The 17248-nt window shown below is 53.2% G+C and overlaps 1 protein-coding gene across 6 annotated transcripts in view; it reads left to right on the top strand.

Moving 5' to 3' along the window:
• The window catches only part of Ncapd2 (non-SMC condensin I complex subunit D2), a 26689-nt gene extending 9837 nt beyond the window's left edge, over positions 1-16852 (top strand). For 5 of the 6 annotated variants that reach the window (XM_010611621.3, XM_010611624.3, XM_010611620.3 and 2 more), the window contains 26 exons: positions 1505-1632; positions 1701-1824; positions 2000-2147; positions 3940-4137; positions 4428-4562; positions 4648-4738; positions 4815-5001; positions 7002-7126; positions 7384-7575; positions 7831-8005; positions 8181-8265; positions 10187-10320; positions 10572-10704; positions 10952-11036; positions 11106-11273; positions 11453-11625; positions 12491-12599; positions 12679-12802; positions 12871-13026; positions 13266-13443; positions 13515-13609; positions 13961-14041; positions 14151-14334; positions 16255-16366; positions 16444-16578; positions 16661-16852. In XM_010611621.3, the coding sequence (XP_010609923.1) occupies positions 1505-1632; positions 1701-1824; positions 2000-2147; positions 3940-4137; positions 4428-4562; positions 4648-4738; positions 4815-5001; positions 7002-7126; positions 7384-7575; positions 7831-8005; positions 8181-8265; positions 10187-10320; positions 10572-10704; positions 10952-11036; positions 11106-11273; positions 11453-11625; positions 12491-12599; positions 12679-12802; positions 12871-13026; positions 13266-13443; positions 13515-13609; positions 13961-14041; positions 14151-14334; positions 16255-16366; positions 16444-16578; positions 16661-16746 (3541 nt within the window). In that variant the 3' untranslated portion in view covers positions 16747-16852. The remainder of the gene's footprint in view (positions 1-1504; positions 1633-1700; positions 1825-1999; positions 2148-3939; positions 4138-4427; positions 4563-4647; positions 4739-4814; positions 5002-7001; positions 7127-7383; positions 7576-7830; positions 8006-8180; positions 8266-10186; positions 10321-10571; positions 10705-10951; positions 11037-11105; positions 11274-11452; positions 11626-12490; positions 12600-12678; positions 12803-12870; positions 13027-13265; positions 13444-13514; positions 13610-13960; positions 14042-14150; positions 14335-16254; positions 16367-16443; positions 16579-16660) is intronic. The other variant, XM_010611623.3, reaches the window with a different exon arrangement.
• Positions 16853-17248: the final 396 nt, after the last annotated feature.

Raw genomic sequence — 17248 nt, 5'->3', positions numbered from 1 at the left:
AAAAAAAAAAAAAAAAAAAAAAAATCAACTGTTCTAGCAAGATCTCTTCAAGTTGGTGATATTTGAGCACAGAGCCAGAGTGGGTAAATGGACACTGTAAGACCATGAGGAGGGCCAGATGTGGTAGGTAGCATACTCCTGTAATCCCAGTGCTCTGGGAGGCTGAAGCAGGAGAGTTGCAAGTTCAAGCCCAGCCGGGGCAACTTAGTGATTTAGCAAGACCAAGGGCAGAGACCCCGAGGAGGAGGTGTGTCCTACATATACAGTCACAGCAGTGAGGCCCAAGACACTGCAGCTGAGAGAGGGTGAGCAGGGCAGGCTGTGAGGTCAGGGGAACAGTGAGGAGCCAGAGTGCAGAGCCTCACAGAGCATCCTGGTGACTTCAGTGCATGTGCCAAGTGCCGCAGGGATTCCCACTTTGCAGGACCATCTGGCTGCAGAGTGACCTTGCCAGGAGCAGGGCAAATGGGCTCAGTTACGAGGCTGCCCAGTAACTGGAAAAGAAACTGGAAGAGAGTGCAGATGGGAAAGGCTGGTTCTGTACTTCTTGAGGGAGAACTTGTAGGATTTGCTGGTAGGTTGGCTATGGCGTATGAAGGGTGCAGCCTTGGCCTGAGCATGTGGAAGAACAGCTCACCAATAACTCAGCATGGAGAAGGCTGTGGGTACAAGCTCAGAGTTCTGTTTTAGACTTAGGTTGGAGATACTTGTATCCAAGTAGAGTTGTCAGGCATAGCTACTGCATGTACAGATCGGGAGTTTGGAAGAGAAGCCTGGGCTAGAGAAAGACATTTGGGAGCATGTGGTATTTAAAGCTATGAAGCTGGCTGGGTATGGTGGTACAGGCCTGCAGTAGTCCCAGCACTTGAAAGGCTGAGGCAGGACAACTGCTGTGAGTTTGAGGCCAGCCTGAGCTACATAGTGAGACCCTGTCTCAAAAAAACAAAAGAGCCAAGCGTGGTGGCGCACGCCTGTAATCCCAGCACTCGGGAGGCTGAGGCAGGAGGATCGTATGTGAGTTCGAGACCAGCCTGGGCTGCATAGTTCCAGGTCAGTCTCAACTACATAGTGAGACCCTGTCTCAAAAAACAAAACAAAACAAACAAACGAAGTTGTGAGACCAAATGGGTCACTAAATCCGTAAGTGTACCTGGAAGAGAGCAGGGCTCTCCAGCATTAAGAGTGAAATGAGAACACAGCCAAAGTGAGAAGGGAATCTCTGATGTCCTGGAAGCCAGATGAAGTCTAAAGACAAAGCAAATGACTGAGTGCGGCTGAAGGGCCTCATGGTAGGAACTGGCCACTGTTTAGCAGTGAGGCGGTGGCGGCTCTGCCAGCCTTCATCACACGCCCTGGTCACTTGTCAGTGTGAAGGCTGGCTGAGAGGAAGGCGAAAGTGACCTGTGTAGAATGAGAGGCTGGATTTGGCATCTGGGGCAGCGGGGTAGGAAGCTGCACCGGCTTCCTACTGCTGGGTCCGTTACCTTCACCCTTCTTTCCTCAGTTTGGTTACTGGCTGCTGCTACCACCTTCTGGAGAATCCTACCATCACTCACCAGAAGAACCGGCCCACCCGGGAGGCCGTAACACACCTGCTGGGTGTGGCCCTGACACGCTACAACCACATGTTCAGTAAGTGGCTTCGCTTTGCCCCGCCCGTGTGGTCTCGCCCACGATGCCCATGCCTCCGACTTGTGCAGGTGCCACTGTGAAGATTGTCCAGATGCTGCAGCACTTTGAACACCTCGCACCTGTACTTGTGGCAGCCGTGAGTCTATGGGCAACGGATTACGGCATGAAGAGCATCGTGGGAGAGATTGTAAGGTGCCTCTGCTCCACGTGTCTAATGCTCAGTCTCCCTTGGGAAGGGTAAAGAGAGGTTGGAAATACATTCTGCGCAGCATGAGATTATTCCTGTGTTCGATACCCATTTTCCCTTCCCTCCCTGAGAACTAAATAGTCCAGCTGCCTCACCACTGCTGTTTCCTTTCCTGTGCAGAGAGATTGGACAGAAGGGTCCTCAGGAGCTGAGTCGGGATGCATCGGGAGCCAAGGGCTTCGCCAGCTTCCTGACGGAGCTAGCAGAGAGGGTGCCTGCGGTCCTGCTGTCCAGCGTGTGTGTGCTGCTGGACCACCTGGATGGAGAGGTAGGTGCCCACGGAGGCCTCAGGTTTTCCTAGGTGTGAAGGTTGTTGTTGAAAGTCTTTCTCTTTATATTTGTCTTACTTTTTGTCCCTTTTAAATGTGGTACTGAGGATCCAACCCAGGGCCTTGTACACACTAAGCACACAATTTTTGACAGAGCTTATCACCAGCTCAAAAGGTTTGTTTTTAAGAAAATAGTTTTCACATGAACCACGAGTTATCTAGGTTTGTCCCCGGGGCAGTTCCCTCCTGTCAAGAAGCAAATGGAGAGTTGAGTAAGGAGCCCCCTGTCTAGGCCTGGCGAGGGAGATGAGAGTCTTAGTTTGAGTTGACTCAGCTTTGGTTCTTTGTCCCCTTCATCCCTCAAGTGAAGCCTTTTCCTGCTGTCTGGTGCACCTGCTTTCTCAGATCAACCCGTGTGTTTTTTTCTTTGATACCAGGAATTGAACTCAGGACCTTGCACTTGCCAGGCAGGCACAGCGCCACTGAGCTACATCCCTGGCCCTCCGTGTCTATTTTTTTCTCAATTCTCTCTCACCCCTTGATCCTAACCTGGCTGCTTCTCAAAGTGATGGGTGAATATCACAGACAGAGACCAATGATTTATCTAATCTAACTTTTAACTTCTTATGAAGGATTCTGTTCTATGGCTCATGGCCTGTCAAAAATCCCAAACCCTCGAAAAAAGGAACTGAGCTGTGTTACGTGCATGTACCGGTTCTCCACAGTGAATGTGATCACTGTGTACTGTAAACATGAACTGAAAAATCCAAACCCTTTCCTCCACCAGACTCTTTAACACACTTGCTCGGTATCTAGGACTGATCTCTGCATTTTGGTCCATGAAATGAGGAGAGTTGGGGAAGAAGGAGATGTTTATAGAAGTCAAAGGCTTTATGACCTCAGATACAAGACATAATAAACACTGTTCAAATATACATTGGTGGGTGTATGTGATATCCAGAATTCAAAATGCTGCAGAATTTCTACTTTTTGAGCACCAGCATGGGACAAGTAGAAAACTTGATACCACACGGAAACTTTAAAGTATTTTGTAAGATTCCCTTCAGAGCTGGGCACGGTGGCACAAGCTAGTAGCCCAGTACTTGGAAGGCTGAGGTAGGAAAACTACAAAAGCCCAGGAGCTGGAGACCCATGTAGGCAATGTAGTGAGATCCCATCTCAAACACACAAAAGATCCCCTTCGGCTGTGTGCAAGGTATATCAAAGACATAAATGGATTTCCTGTTTAGATTTGGGTCCCCTCCCCAAGATATCTCCCCATATGTGCAAATAATCCAGAATATGAAAAAAACCTGACACATTCTAGTCTTAAGCATTTCAGATAAGGGATACTCAGCCTGTATCTCCATACTTACTGAGGTTACCCTTACAGAGAGAAACTGGGTGGCCTTTGTTTATCTTTTTATCTTTTTTATTTTTTTGAAACAGGATCTTGCTGTATGGTTCAGGCTGGCCTTGAACTCACTGTATAGTCCAGGCCTGCCTCAGACTCACAGCTGATCCTCCTGTCTCAGCCTCCCGAGTGCTAAAATTACAGGTGTGAGCCACCACACCCCGCTCAGCTCCTATTTATTTTCTGAGCAAATAAGCCTACTCAGGGATTTACTTCTTCCTGTGACCATGGGACTAAGTATGTAGGCAGTTGACAAGAAAAGTCCTAGAGAGGCACAAGCAGCTTGCCCATGGCTGAAGGTCTTGTGCCAGTGGGCACAGAGTTTAGGAAGGGAGTCGGTCAATGTGGGCACTGCCAGCTGCTCTGATCCCTCCTAGAATTACATGATGCGCAATGCCGTGCTGGCAGCCATGGCAGAGATGGTGCTGCAGGTCCTGAATGGGGACCACCTGGAGGACACGGCAAGGGACACCAGAGATCAGTTCCTGGACACCCTGCAGGCCCACGGCCACGACGTCAACTCCTTCGTCCGCAGCCGTGCCTTGCAACTCTTTACCCGGATCGTGCAGCAGAAGGTGAGCAGCCTTCTGGGAGGTGGAGCCCTTGCCTCCCTCCACATGCATGCCATAGGAGGTCCACCCCACAGCCAAGGCCAGACATCCGGTTTTAGTGCTGCTGCTGAAAGCCTCCCTCTCCCAAGGGTGAGGGCACCTGGCTCTGGGCAGGAGCTGCCGTGTGCCCTACCTGCTTCTCAGTGCTGCTTATGTGTCTCATGTCCCATGGGGACAGTGCAGCATGTGTGTTGCGGTCATCTGAAAGAGTGGATGGCATGGTATGAGCGGACCCTTCTCTTCTGCCCACCCAGGCGCTCCCTCTGACACGTTTTCAGGGCGTGATGGCCTTAGCCGTGGGGCGTCTGGCTGACAGGTCAGTGCTTGTGTGTAAAAACGCCATCCAGCTGCTGGCCAGCTTCCTAGCCAACAACCCCTTCTCCTGCAAGGTAAGTGACTTGTTCTACCACAAAGGCAGAAGGAAAGCAGATAGGTGAAGGTATGAGTGACTGCGTGTTCATTCCATTGCGCCAGCTTAGTGACGCTGACCTGGCTGGGCCACTGCAGAAGGAAACCCAGAAGTTGCAAGAGATGCGGTCCCAGAGGCAGAGCACAGCAGCTGCCGGTGAGTAGCCACCCTGTGCCCTCCCAGCCTCCTCCTGCCACCAGGAACTCTGACACACTGAGCCACTCTCCCTCAGCTGCAGCCGTGGAGCCCGAGGAAGAGTGGGAAGCGATGCTGCCAGAGCTGCAGTCCACCCTGCGGCAGCTCCTAGAGCTCCCGCAGGAGGTGGAGGATGAGGAGGCCCCCGAGGAAACTGCTGCCGCAGCAACCGCGGAAGAGGCAAAAGGACGCATCCGTCAGCTGCTGGCCAAAGCTAGATACAAGTACGGGAAGAACGGGATGCGCGCCCAATGTGTGGAGTAGAGTTGACCCCTGCCAGGCTGTCTGAGGCTTCGTGTTTCTCCGTAAGGTGCTGTGCTGAGGCTCACTGTCCCTGACAGACAGCACATTTCCACTGTGGTGAGGCCTGGTCAGAGGCACAGGCCACATTACATTTGCTTTTCTACTTCATACAAACAAGTAGATGCAAACAGAGTTCTGGATGTAGAACATGTACAGTGCTTAATTCAGTTTTGTTATCTTTAAAGCAAGAAATTGATTAGGCCATATCTCTAATGACTTTTTAATTCTGCATTCTCTGAGCTAAGAAATAATGTCCAATTTATTTAATCTCTTAGTCTGCCAATTAGCGTGGTTGGAATCCTGACTTTAGAGAAAAGATTTATCTCAGTGTTTTTGTTGCACTAGAACTTCAGAGCAGTTTAGCAACAAAGGACCCTTATACCTATCAACAGGTATACTTTTTTATTTTACTTTGTTTGGTTTGGTTTGGTTTTTTGAGACAGGGACTTGCTTTGTAGTTTAGGCTGGCTTTCTATTCACTTTGTAAGGGCCAAGCATTTAGCTCAGTGGTTCCTCCATCTGCCTCAGAAGCACAAGGTCCTGAGTTTAATCTCCAGTACTCCCCCCCAAACACTTTGTATCCCAGGCTGGGCTTGAACTTGTGGCAATCCTCCTGCCTGCCTCAGCCTCCCAAGTGCTGAGATTATAGGCATGCACCATCAAGCCCAGCTGTCAACAGGTGTTTTTTAACTTCAGCCACGTATCATGTACTTAATTCTCACCTAGTCACAATGTTCAAAAAATGCAAAGTGGCTGTGCATGGTTGTGCCTGTCTGTAATCCCAGTACTCTGGGAGGTTAAAGCAGGAGGATCACAGGTTCAAGACCAGCCTGGGAAACTTAGCAAGACTGTCTCAAATAAAAAATTTAAAAATGCTTGGTGATATGTAGCTCAATGCAAAGACCTTGGGTTCAATCCTCAGTACTGTAGGAAGGAGTGGAGGGCTCTTCAAAACCTGTTTATAGGTTGCTCTGTCCTTCCCACAGGGAAGCAATATCACTAACTTGTGTTGTTCTAAAGATAACATGAACATATTGGCAAGCATATATAAGTGGGCTGGTGATTTAGTTCAGTGGTGCCTCCACCTGCCTTGCAAGTGCAAGGTCCTGAGTTCAATCCCTAGTACCAAAAAATAAAAAACATTTATATGTAAATTCCTCTCTTTTCTGTTTCTGGTGCCAGAGATGGAACTGAAGGTCTCCTGTATGTTAAGTAAATGCTTTCTTTTCAATACTGGGGATTGAACCCCGGGACCTTTTGAACTATACTTCAGCACTTTATTTTTTTGTTTGTTTATTTTGTGATGTGGGGGAGTAAACTCAGGGCCTTAACACTTAGCTACATTCTCAGCCCTTTTTATTTTTTATTTGGAGGCACGATCTGAGTTGCCTACATTGGACTAGAACTTGTGATCCTTCTGCCTCAACCTGCCAGAGTGCTGGGATTTCAGGCACCAAACACATGGCTTGTTTGGTTTTAGGATTCTTTTTCCTCTTTTTGCCCCCTGTGGTGGTAGGGTGTTGAACTGAGGGTGTTACACTGAGCTCCATCTCTGGACTTCTTTATTTTCAGTAAAGGTCTTGCTAAATGGCTAAACAGCACAAGCTGGACTCAAACTTGGAATCCTCCCACCTCAGCCCCCAAGAGGGCTGGGACTATAGGGCTGTGCTACTGTTTCTTCCATAGTTGTGTAACTACTAGAATCCCATTGTGTGGATGTGCCACTAAGTAACCAGTTACTGAAAATGTATTTGTTTCCAAACTTAGACTTGGCAGGTCTGTGAAAGCCTTAGTCAAGCTTTTGAGACTGGTATAGGGTTCCTTTGCGCTCCTCCTCTTGAGTGTAAGCCTGAGAGTGCCCCTCTGTGGGGCACTTGGGCGCTAAGGCTGCTGTGTAGCTGACAGGCTGTTATCTCCTCAGGCAGGCCATTAGGGTCACTCGAGCGGCCAGGAGCCACTTCCCGGAGTCTGAGCCCTTCAGGCTCACAGATGCAGAGGAGTCAGAGGAGACCAAGCTCCTGAGCCTCTTAGGAACCATCTTCAAAGGTAACCCTTCTTCCTCATCAGCAGCATGTTGGCCCATGTGGTGCTGAGGGAGGCATGGGCTGGGCCTGCTCCTGGCTCAGTGGCTCTCCTGAAGAGAGAATCTTCGGGAATCATTTTTGAGAAGTGAATCAAGATATTTTAGAGTCGGTTCTAGTTTCCTCCTTCCACAATATTAAAATGAAACAGCCAAGCCTGTTGACAGCCGCCGGGTTCCCCAGTATTCCCTTCGGCAAAACTCCCCTGTGCTCCAACCCCAGACCCGGCAGCTTCCGCTCAGATCCCAGGACAGGCCATGGGGACAGATGCACCTGCAGGCCCCAGCGGCAGTGATGAACTGTTGAAGCAGGAGATGCTGGTGCAGTACCTACAGGACGCCCACAACTTCTCCCAGAAGATCACGGAGGCCATCGGCATCATCAGCAAGATGATGTATGAAAACACAACGACAGGTAGGCAGACCGCAGGAAGGCTGGGCTGGGGCGGGAGCTGCTCCTGTTCCTGTTTCTGCTCTCTCTGCCCGGTGCTCGCTGCTCTGTGCAGTCCTTGTCTCGTGTGCATCTTGATACACTAGTTTTCACTCCAAGGCTTTGTGGGAGGCAGTGGCACGCAGGGTCGGGAGAGGCCTCCTGCCACGCTGCCCAAGGGGGTTCAGACTGAGTATCAGGGCTGCTCGCCAGGTGAGTGATGTGTGTCTGTTCCTGCAGTGGTACAGGAGGTGATTGAATTCTTTGTGATGGTGTCCCAGTTTGGGGTGCCCCAGGCTCTGTGTGGAGTGCGCCGCATGTTGCCTCTCATCTGGTCCAAGGAGCCGGGTGTCCGGGAAGCTGTGTTGAATGCCTACCGCCAGCTCTACCTCAGCCCCAGAGGGGACTCGGCCAGGTCTGTGGGTTCCTCCGCTTCCCTGACTGTCCCAGGACTTCCCACCCCATGGCAGCGGGACTGGGTGGGCTGCTCGCCATGAAGCCTGTCACCCTGAGCAACTACTTGACACCCTCGCTGTGCCGAGTTCACCTTGCCTGTCCCTTGATGTCTCCGGTCTCTGCTGTTCCCACAGGGCCAGGGCCCAGGCTTTGATTCAGAATCTCTCTCTGTTGCTGGTGGATGCCTCGGTTGGGACCATTGAGTGTCTCGAGGAAATTGTAAGTCTTCTCACTTTCTCCTTCATTCATTCAGCAAGCATGTGTATTGCGTATACAGTCATTCACCCAGACAGGAAGTAAGACTTTTCTATTCCCAGCCTTAAAGGACCAGTAGTCCAGGTGGGAGCCAAAAACACAAAACATTCCTAGAACAAATGCAGCATGCAGGCAACTAGCTGGCAAGGCAGTGGCCAGCAGCAATGACAGTGACATGCGTGGTGTTAGATGCGTGAAGGCGGTGCTGCTGTTAGCCTGCACTTACATTAACTCCTTAGTCCTCACCTCCCTGTCAAGGTCACCGAAATGTCTGTGGCCTCAGGGAGAGGATGAGGAGCACGGCTGCTTACAGCTACTTAGTGACGTGGAGAACACACTCACCTGGGCATGGCGGAGTGGGGCTGTCTGAGGCAGCCCAGGCCAGGGAACCGCCCGGAAAGCTGAGGACTCTACGCAGGCTTTGAAGATGAGTTTGACAGGAGGCCAAGTACTTGAGGCAGAAACCTGCGAAAGACTGAAGCCCATGTTGCAGAATGAGGACTCTGTGTCTGGCTCACATATACCTGGACAAGATAACAGAGCTGAGAGTATAGGTTGGTGCTGAATCCTGAAGGCCTCTGAGGACCCCCCAGAGCCTGGACTAGAACCCGGTGAAGCAGAGTCCTAGCACCTGAGCACAGCAAGTCCCCTTCAGAGTCTGCACTGTGGAGACAAACAGTGGGAGTCTGACAGCCAGCATCCCTTGGGAGGGGCACCACCCTGGCTGACCGCGTAGTGGGGTGAGGCCTCACAGGCTGACAGTCAGGCAGGAGCTCAAGGTGATGAGCAGCAGCACTGTGACCAGAGGAGACATGTGGGAGACCAGGCAGCAGCAGCGTGCAGGCTTGCTGAGGGGAGCTGGGCAGGGCAGGAAGGCTATGGAGGTGACTGCAGGTACAACAACAGGGCGAGGCAGCGGGCCGGGATGGACAACTGTGGAACTGGACTTACTAGAAGACTATTTTTAAAGGACAGACAGGTTAGACCGAGTGACTGAGTCATAAAGTGAGGTGACTGAAAGCTTTAAGTTTGTGTAAGGAAGAGTGTTGGTGATGTTGCCGCACCTTAAGGGGAAGTGTACTCGGTCCTCTCGTGGGTTCAGGCCATGCTGCTGCTCCAGTGTAGGCAGTGCATGGTGGAGAAGTGCTCACCCTGTGGAGGCCAGGAAGCCAAGCCTGCAGAGAGGAGGAATCGGAGGGCTGAGAGCAGAGCACACTGCCCTTCCAGCTTACACCCCTGGTGCCACACTTGGCCCAGGCCCAACCCCTACCATAACTCAGCCGTGGGCTCACTAGCAGGGAGCTCTGCTTCCTGGCCCCCAGGCCCTGCCAGCTGAGGGGGCACATAAAGCTTTCCTCCTAAAACAGAAAGAGAAAGAGACCATCAGTGGTGAGCACAGCACCACTGCCTTGAACATGAGACTTCCAGGGAGTCTAGTTCTGAGCCTCACAGAACTCCCAGAGGCCAGTTGCAGGGTCACTTTAGCTGGTGGAGTTTTACAGACAAACAGAATGGAGGGGTGGGGTGTGCAGCCCAAGGGTATAGTGCTGGCCTAGGAGACATGAGGCCCTGGGTCAAATCCCCAACACTGCCACAAAAAGAAAAAAAAAAGCAGGTGCGGTGGCACATGCCTGTAATCCAGCTTTCAGAAGGCTGAGGCAGGAAGAGGGTATTGAGTTCAAGCCCAGCCTGGGCTACATCATGAGGCCCCATCTAGGAAGGAAGGAAAAGGAGAGAGAGAGAGAGGCGCCTCCCTGAGCCCCTGCCTTACAGTTAGGCTCCCTTCTTCTGTCCTCAGTGCTGCTTTGTTCTGAATGCGGCATCTCTGGAGAAGTGGACCACGGGGAATACTGTTTGGGGCCTGACCTTTTTCTTTTCTCCTCAGCTCTGCGAGTTTGTTCGGAAGGATGAGCTAAGACCAGCAGTGACACAGCTGCTGTGGGAGCGGGCCACCGAAAAGGTCCCCTGCTCTCCTGCGGAGCGCTGTTCCTCTGTCATGCTCCTCGGCATGCTGGCTCGGTGAGGCCCAGCCCAGCAGACAGTGGGGGTCTGAGCATCCTGCTTCTTCCACAGCAGCAGCCGGGCCCTGCTGGGCTCTGATGGGCATCGGCTCTCTGAGTGAAAAGAGCAGCAACCCCTGCCTCATAGCCGAGGTTCAGGAGAACAAGCAGGACTCATGGGGCTGGTAGTGCGGTGGGGCCTCACTGCAGTGGCACTGTCTCCCTGAGTGCTGTCAGGCCTGACTTTGACTCTGCACTTCCTTTCCCTAGAGGAAAGCCAGAAATCGTGGGGAGCAACTTAGACACGCTGGTGAGCATAGGGCTGGACAGGAAGTCTCCACCAGACTACAGGCTGGCACAGCAGGTGTGCCAGGCCATTGCCAACATCTCTGACAGGAGGAAGGTATGTGGGACGGTCACCAGCCAGCTTAGGAGCAGGGGACCTCTCACCCGTGACCCTGTCTTTTTGTTCTGTTTTTGTTTTTTGAGATGAGGTCTTGCTGTGTAGCTCAGGCTGGCCCTGAATTCACTATGTAGCCCATGGTCTCAAACTTGTGATGATCTTGCCTCAGCCTCCAGGATGAGGTGCTGGGGTGACAGTTGTGTGTCACCATGCCCCACTTACACTGTCTTGCTTATTCTTTACACAGCCTTCCCTGGGCAAACGCCACCCCCCCTTTAGGCTGCCTCAGGAGCACAGGCTGTTTGAGCGGCTTCGGGAGATGGTCACAGAAGGTGAGCTATCCAAAGGGTCTGGGGCAGAATGGGCCCTGCCTGTGTGAACAACCCTCTTGTCCCGTGTAGGCTTTGCCCACCCGGACCCGCTCTGGATCCCATTCAAGGAGACTGCTGTGACCCTCACCTACCAGCTGGCAGAGGGCCCCGAGGTGATCTGTGCCCAGATGCTGCAGGGCTGTGCCAGGCAGGCTCTGGAGAAGCTGGAGGAGAAGAGCTCCAGCCAGGAGGAGCCCAGTGAGTGGACAGAGGCCAACGGCCTGGGTGGGGCGGCCACTAGCACTGTCCACAGCCCACAGCCACTCACCCCAGTACTTGAGCCAGTCCCCCCCAGTTTGAGGGCCACATGGGCAGAGGTGACGGGCAAGCCTGAGGGGACTGACCTGTCTCCTCCTGCCTTCCCTTCCCCTCCCCAGGCCAGACCATCCTAGTACTCCCCACTTTCCTCCTCATGCACCTGCTGTCCCTGGCTGGGGATGTGGCCCTGCAGCAGCTGGTGCACCTGGAACAGGCAGTGAGTGGAGAGCTCATTCGGCGCCGAGTTCTTCAGGAGGAGCAGGAGCACAAGACCAAGGAGCCCAAGGAGAAGGTGCGCAGGGCACGCGGTGCGGGGCATGTCCCAGACGCCTTGGGCCAGAACACGAATTCGCTGACCAATGTGAGTGGGGATGGGGCAGCCTGTCCACGCTCACCCAGGGAAGAGAGCTAGGGAAGCCAACTGCAGAGCTAGGCACCTCCTGACAGACACACGACACAGGTGCTAAGTGGATGCACCCCCACCTCCCATCAGCCTTTGCTAACAACTCACCCCAGGCACTGGGCCAGAGACAGACATCTCACAAACAGGTGAAGACGGAGAGCCATTGTCTGGCATGATCTAGTCTGTCTACCACGCATGGTATATTTTGCCCTCTGAGGGTGAATCAAGAAAAGGAATAGAGCTGGGCATGGTGGTACACACCCATAATCCCAGCACTTGCGAGGATGAGTCAGGATAATCGCTGCAAGTTTGAGACCAGCCTGGGATACATAGAGTTCAAGGTCAGTATGAAGAACATCACAAGACCCTGCTTTTTAAAAAAAAAAGCAATAGAGATACCTGCTTTGGCAACTGACAAATACAGGGCACCTGGTTATTTCCTGCCTTATTTAGGGTTTCTGTTTATGTTTGTGTGGTTCTGGGGATCCAACCCGAGACCTAGAGCTGGATAGGCAAGCACTTTACCTCGAGTTGGCCCTCGGGCGGGCCTTCCAACACCTGAGATGGTCTGACTGCAGCACCCACGCTGGGCCCTGACTTGTGACCCTGCCCAAGCAGCTGGGCTACATGTGAGCCTGCCGAGGGCTCCTTTCTCCTCGGTCTTTTGGCCACTTCTATGAACACATCCGTGCACCACCCTTCTTCAGAGCTGTTCATGCCAAACAGCGTCCTCTGTCCTGTGGCTTCCCCTCAGAACACGGGCTCTGAGACCATGGAGGAGGAGCTGGGGCTGGTCGGGGCCACGGCAGACGACACAGAGGCCGAGCTCATCCGTGGCATCTGTGAGCTGGAGCTGCTGGATGGTGAGCAAGCTGCCCTGAGCCCTTCTGCGGGAGCCCTGGCTGGGCCTGCTGGCTCAGACTGGGGCCCTCCTTCCGACAGGCAAGCAGGTCCTGGCTGCTTTTGTCCCGCTTTTGCTCAAAGTCTGCAACAACCCCGGTCTCTACAGCAACGAAGACCTCTGTGCGGGGGCCTCGCTGGCCCTCGGCAAGTTCTGCATGATCAGGTAGGTGGAGCTGCCACCTCCTGGGGGCAGCCAGATGACAGCTCCCTGACACCTGCTCCTTTCCACAGCGCCTCTTTCTGCGACTCCCAGCTCCGTCTTCTGTTCACCATGCTGGAGAAGTCACCACTGCCCACGGTCCGCTCCAATCTCATGGTTGTCACCGGGGACCTGGCCATCCGCTTCCCCAACCTGGTGGACCCCTGGACCCCTCATCTGTATGCCCGGTGAGGACCCTTCTGGTGCTTGCTCCAGGGCTGGGTCTGAGTGTGAGTCAGGACTCCTGGCAGGGCACAACTGTCAGCATCACTTAACACGACCGCATAGGCCCGGCTGGTGCTGCCCGGGGAAGGCAGTGTCCCTTCTCCCACCTCCGCATCTGTGTCCAGAGGGGCACCCTATGGGTGGGGTCCCTGCCGGCCCATCTCCCCGGGGCAGGGTGTGGCTCATGCCATTTCCTTGCCAGCCTCCGGGACCCAGCTCAGCAGGTGCGGAAGACAGCAGGGCTGGTGATGACCCACCTGATCCTGAAGGACATGGTGAAGGTCAAGGGCCAGGTGAGCGAGATGGCCGTGCTGCTCATCGACCCTGAGCCGCAGATTGCAGCCCTGGCCAGGAATTTCTTCAATGAACTCTCCCACAAGGTGAGGCGGTTAGGCTGCTGCCGCAGGCGTCTGTGGTTGCCTAGCCTGGCCTGACTCCGACTTCCCCACAGGGCAACGCCATCTACAATCTCCTTCCTGACATCATCAGCCGCCTGTCAGACCCTGAGGGCGGGGTAGAGGAGGAGCCTTTCCACACCATCATGAAGTAGGGTTCCCTGGCACACAGCCTCCTGCCCCAGCCCACGGTTGGCTCATTGCGGTGCCGGGGGAGAACCCAGTGCCTGGTGCCTGACCAACGCCCCCACCAAGGCCGCCCCAGCCCCACTCTGCTGCTCTCACAGTGACGGCCTCTGTGTCCACAGCCCCTGGGAGGGTCAGATTCTTTCCCAGCCTGGTGGCAGGCGCTGAGCAGCAGCTGTTCTTGGTAACCTCCATCCATGTAGAAGTGATGGTGGGCTCTCCTGAGTCATCAAAGGCATTCTCCCACCAAGAGAGGACAGCAGGGTATGGGGAGCCCCAGGCCAAGTGGCCCAGCCCAGCCAGCCTCTCCCTGCAGGCAGCTGCTGGCCTACATCACCAAGGACAAGCAGACTGAGAGTCTTGTGGAGAAGCTGTGCCAGCGCTTCCGCACGGCTCGGTATGGTCTGAGGCCACTGGGCTGGGCTGGGCTGGGCTGGGCTGGGCGTGTGACTGCGGGAAGCCCCGGATACACGCAGACCATCCTCATGGAGCCCTGGCCACCACAGGACTGAGCGGCAGCACCGTGACCTGGCCTACTGCGTGTCACAGCTGCCTCTCACAGAGCGAGGCCTCCACAGGATGCTGGACAATTTCGACTGCTTTGGAGACAAACTGTCAGACGAGTGCATCTTTGGGGCCTTCCTGTCTGTCGTGAGCAAGCTGCGGCGTGGCGCCAAACCCGAGGGCAAGGTGAGCTGCACAGGATGTGGCCACATCCCCAGTGCATTGCCTAGCTGCACTAAGCCAGCTAGCAGAGGGGCAGAGCCCACAGCCTGTCCTCCATTCAAGGATTATTGCCCTGTTTCTCTTTTTTCTAATAGACTGTATGTATGTGTGTGTGTGTATTGTATATATTCCACAGGAAATAAAATCTGTCGTATATGTATTATATATGTATATTGGTAAGCTTGTTAAATCATATGGCAATTCTTTTTTTTTTTCTTTTTTCTTTTTGAGACAGGGTTCCACTATGTAGTTGAGACTGACCTGGAACTCACTATGTAGCCCAGGCTGGTGTCCAACTCACAGTGATCCTCTCTGCCTCAGCCTCCTGAGTGCTGGGATTACAGGTGTCAGGTGTACGTGGCGCCAAACCCGAGGGCAAGGTGAGCTGCACAGGATGTGGCCACATCCCCAGTGCATTGCCTAGCTGCACTAAGCCAGCTAGCAGAGGGGCAGAGCCCACAGCCTGTCCTCCATTCAAGGATTATTGCCCTGTTTCTCTTTTTTCTAATAGACTGTATGTATGTGTGTGTGTGTATTGTATATATTCCACAGGAAATAAAATCTGTCGTATATGTATTATATATGTATATTGGTAAGCTTGTTAAATCATATGGCAATTCTTTTTTTTTTTCTTTTTTCTTTTTGAGACAGGGTTCCACTATGTAGTTGAGACTGACCTGGAACTCACTATGTAGCCCAGGCTGGTGTCCAACTCACAGTGATCCTCTCTGCCTCAGCCTCCTGAGTGCTGGGATTACAGGTGTACGCCACCACGCCCGGCCTTCCATGTAAATTTTAGGATTGCTTTTTCTAGTTCTGTGAAGACTCCCTGGTATTTTGATGGAGATCAAACTGTCTGTAGATTTTGTGTGAGATGGACATTTTGACAACAATGACTCTTTAGTCCACAAACACAGGATGTCTTTCCATGTGTGTGAATTCTTCCGTTTCTTCCATCTCTCACCTCTTTGGCTCAGTTTATTCCCTTATTCTGCTGATATGATGTCAGATTTATCATTTCATGTATCCTGAACCATCAGAGCCTGGGATGAATTCCCCCCAATCATGATGAATAATCTTTTTATTTGTTTTTGTTTGAGACAGGGTTTCACTATGTAGTTGAGACTGACCTGGAACTCACTGTGTAGCCCAGGCTGGTCTCGAACTCAAAGCAATCCTCCTGTCTCAACCTCCCAAGTGCTGAGATTACAGGTGTGCGCTACTACACCTGTTGGTGAATAATCTTTTTAATGTGTGATTTGGATTCAGTCTGTTAGTATTTCATTGAGGATTTTTATATCTATGTTCTCCAAGAACATTGGCTTATAGTTTTATTTGTAATGTTCCTGGTCTGGTTTTGATATCAGGGTAATAGCCTCAGAGAATGTGTTTGGAAGAATTCCATCCTTTTCAATTTTTCAGAATAATTTAAGAATTGGTATTAGTTCTTTAAATGTTTTGTGGAGCCGGGGATTTAGCTCAGCAGTTCCACCGCCTGCTTTGCAAGCGCAAGGACCCAAGTTGAATCCCCAGTACCAAAAATAATAGTAAATAAATGTTTTGTGGGATTTAGCAAAGATACTGGTGCTGGGCTTTGCTTTGACTGGAGACTTTTTTTACTGAGTCAGTCTTACTACATCGGTTGGCTCAGGTTTTCTATTTCTTAATGATTCAATCTTAGAAGGTGTGCGTGTCCATGAATTTACCCATTTCTTCTGGGTCATCAAATTTGTTGGCAAACAGTTTTTGCAAAGCTATGTCCTTTTGCTTCTAGTCAGTGTCCAGCTTCTGGGGACACAGGATAGACCAGGCGGCTTCTCCATTTCTTTGTAAACGCATTAGTAACGGTGTTTCCAGGCCTGCTCTCCCCTGCTCTCCCTCCAGGCTGCAGCAGACGAGTTTGAGCAGAAGCTCCGAGCCTGTCACACACGAGGCCTGGACGGCCTGGAGGAGACCGGGAGCCAGAGAGCCAACCCCGCCCGGAAGCTGAGCACAGGTACGCCCCTCGGTGGCAGGTTGGGGATGGGCTCCAGCCACAGCCACCTCTCCAATCGCGCTCCCTGCCTCTTCCAGTCTCCGTAGCCCCAGACAGCGACTTCGTTACACCCCGGCCTTGCCGTACCACCCGCCGGCCGCCGCCCACTCAGCAGCGCAGCTCCAAGAGGCTGCCCAGGGTCGTCTTCTCCAGCGATGAGTCCAGCGGCGAAGGTAGGCCATCGTGGTGTGGCCCCCCTAACCCTCCCACCCGTCCCCAGACAGGAGCTTCTCACTCCTCCCATTCTGTGACTAGAGCTCTCGGCGGAGATGAGGGAAGAGGAGACACCCCGGAAAACGACGCCCATCCGCAGAGCCTCTGCCCACCGGCGTGGGCCCTAGAGAGGCTGCCACCGTCCCTGGAGTTTTTAGCAGCTGCATGCTGTTCCACACCCGAGGCGTTGCCCTTTGCTAGCACCGTGGGTAGGAGTTTGCCCGTCTGCTCTTTCTACTTGAATAAATGTTTTTATGTAATTTTGGACGGGGTCTCCGCCTGTTTTCCTCTCGTTAGCTGGACTCTGCAGTGAGCTCAGGTTCCTCTGCGCTGCACTGCAGCACCCAGCACCGCACCGCGAGGCCCTGGGGCGGCCCCGCCCCACATGTGACGCTGGGCTGTCGCCAGCTGTCCTGTGTCCCCGGGAGCCACCAGTCCCTGCTCCCACCCCGCAGGACCCCCCCCTCCCCCGCGCGCTCTCTGCAGTCCCCTGAGTCACGACGGGAAGCAGCCCTGGACCTCCGCAGTGGCTGCTGTCATGACGACGGCGCCCGCTCAGCTAGGCAGTGACTGACGCGGTGGGGGGGTGAGGCCGAGGGATGGGGATCGTGCTTCGGGGGCCGGGGGCCG

This window comes from Fukomys damarensis, unplaced genomic scaffold (genome assembly GCF_012274545.1).
Source record: "Fukomys damarensis isolate Sample0158 unplaced genomic scaffold, DMR_v1.0_HiC HiC_scaffold_19, whole genome shotgun sequence".
Lineage (NCBI taxonomy): Eukaryota > Metazoa > Chordata > Mammalia > Rodentia > Bathyergidae > Fukomys > Fukomys damarensis.
The sequence above is the reverse complement of the archived record's forward strand: the minus strand, read 5'-3'. Positions and strand labels throughout refer to the sequence as shown.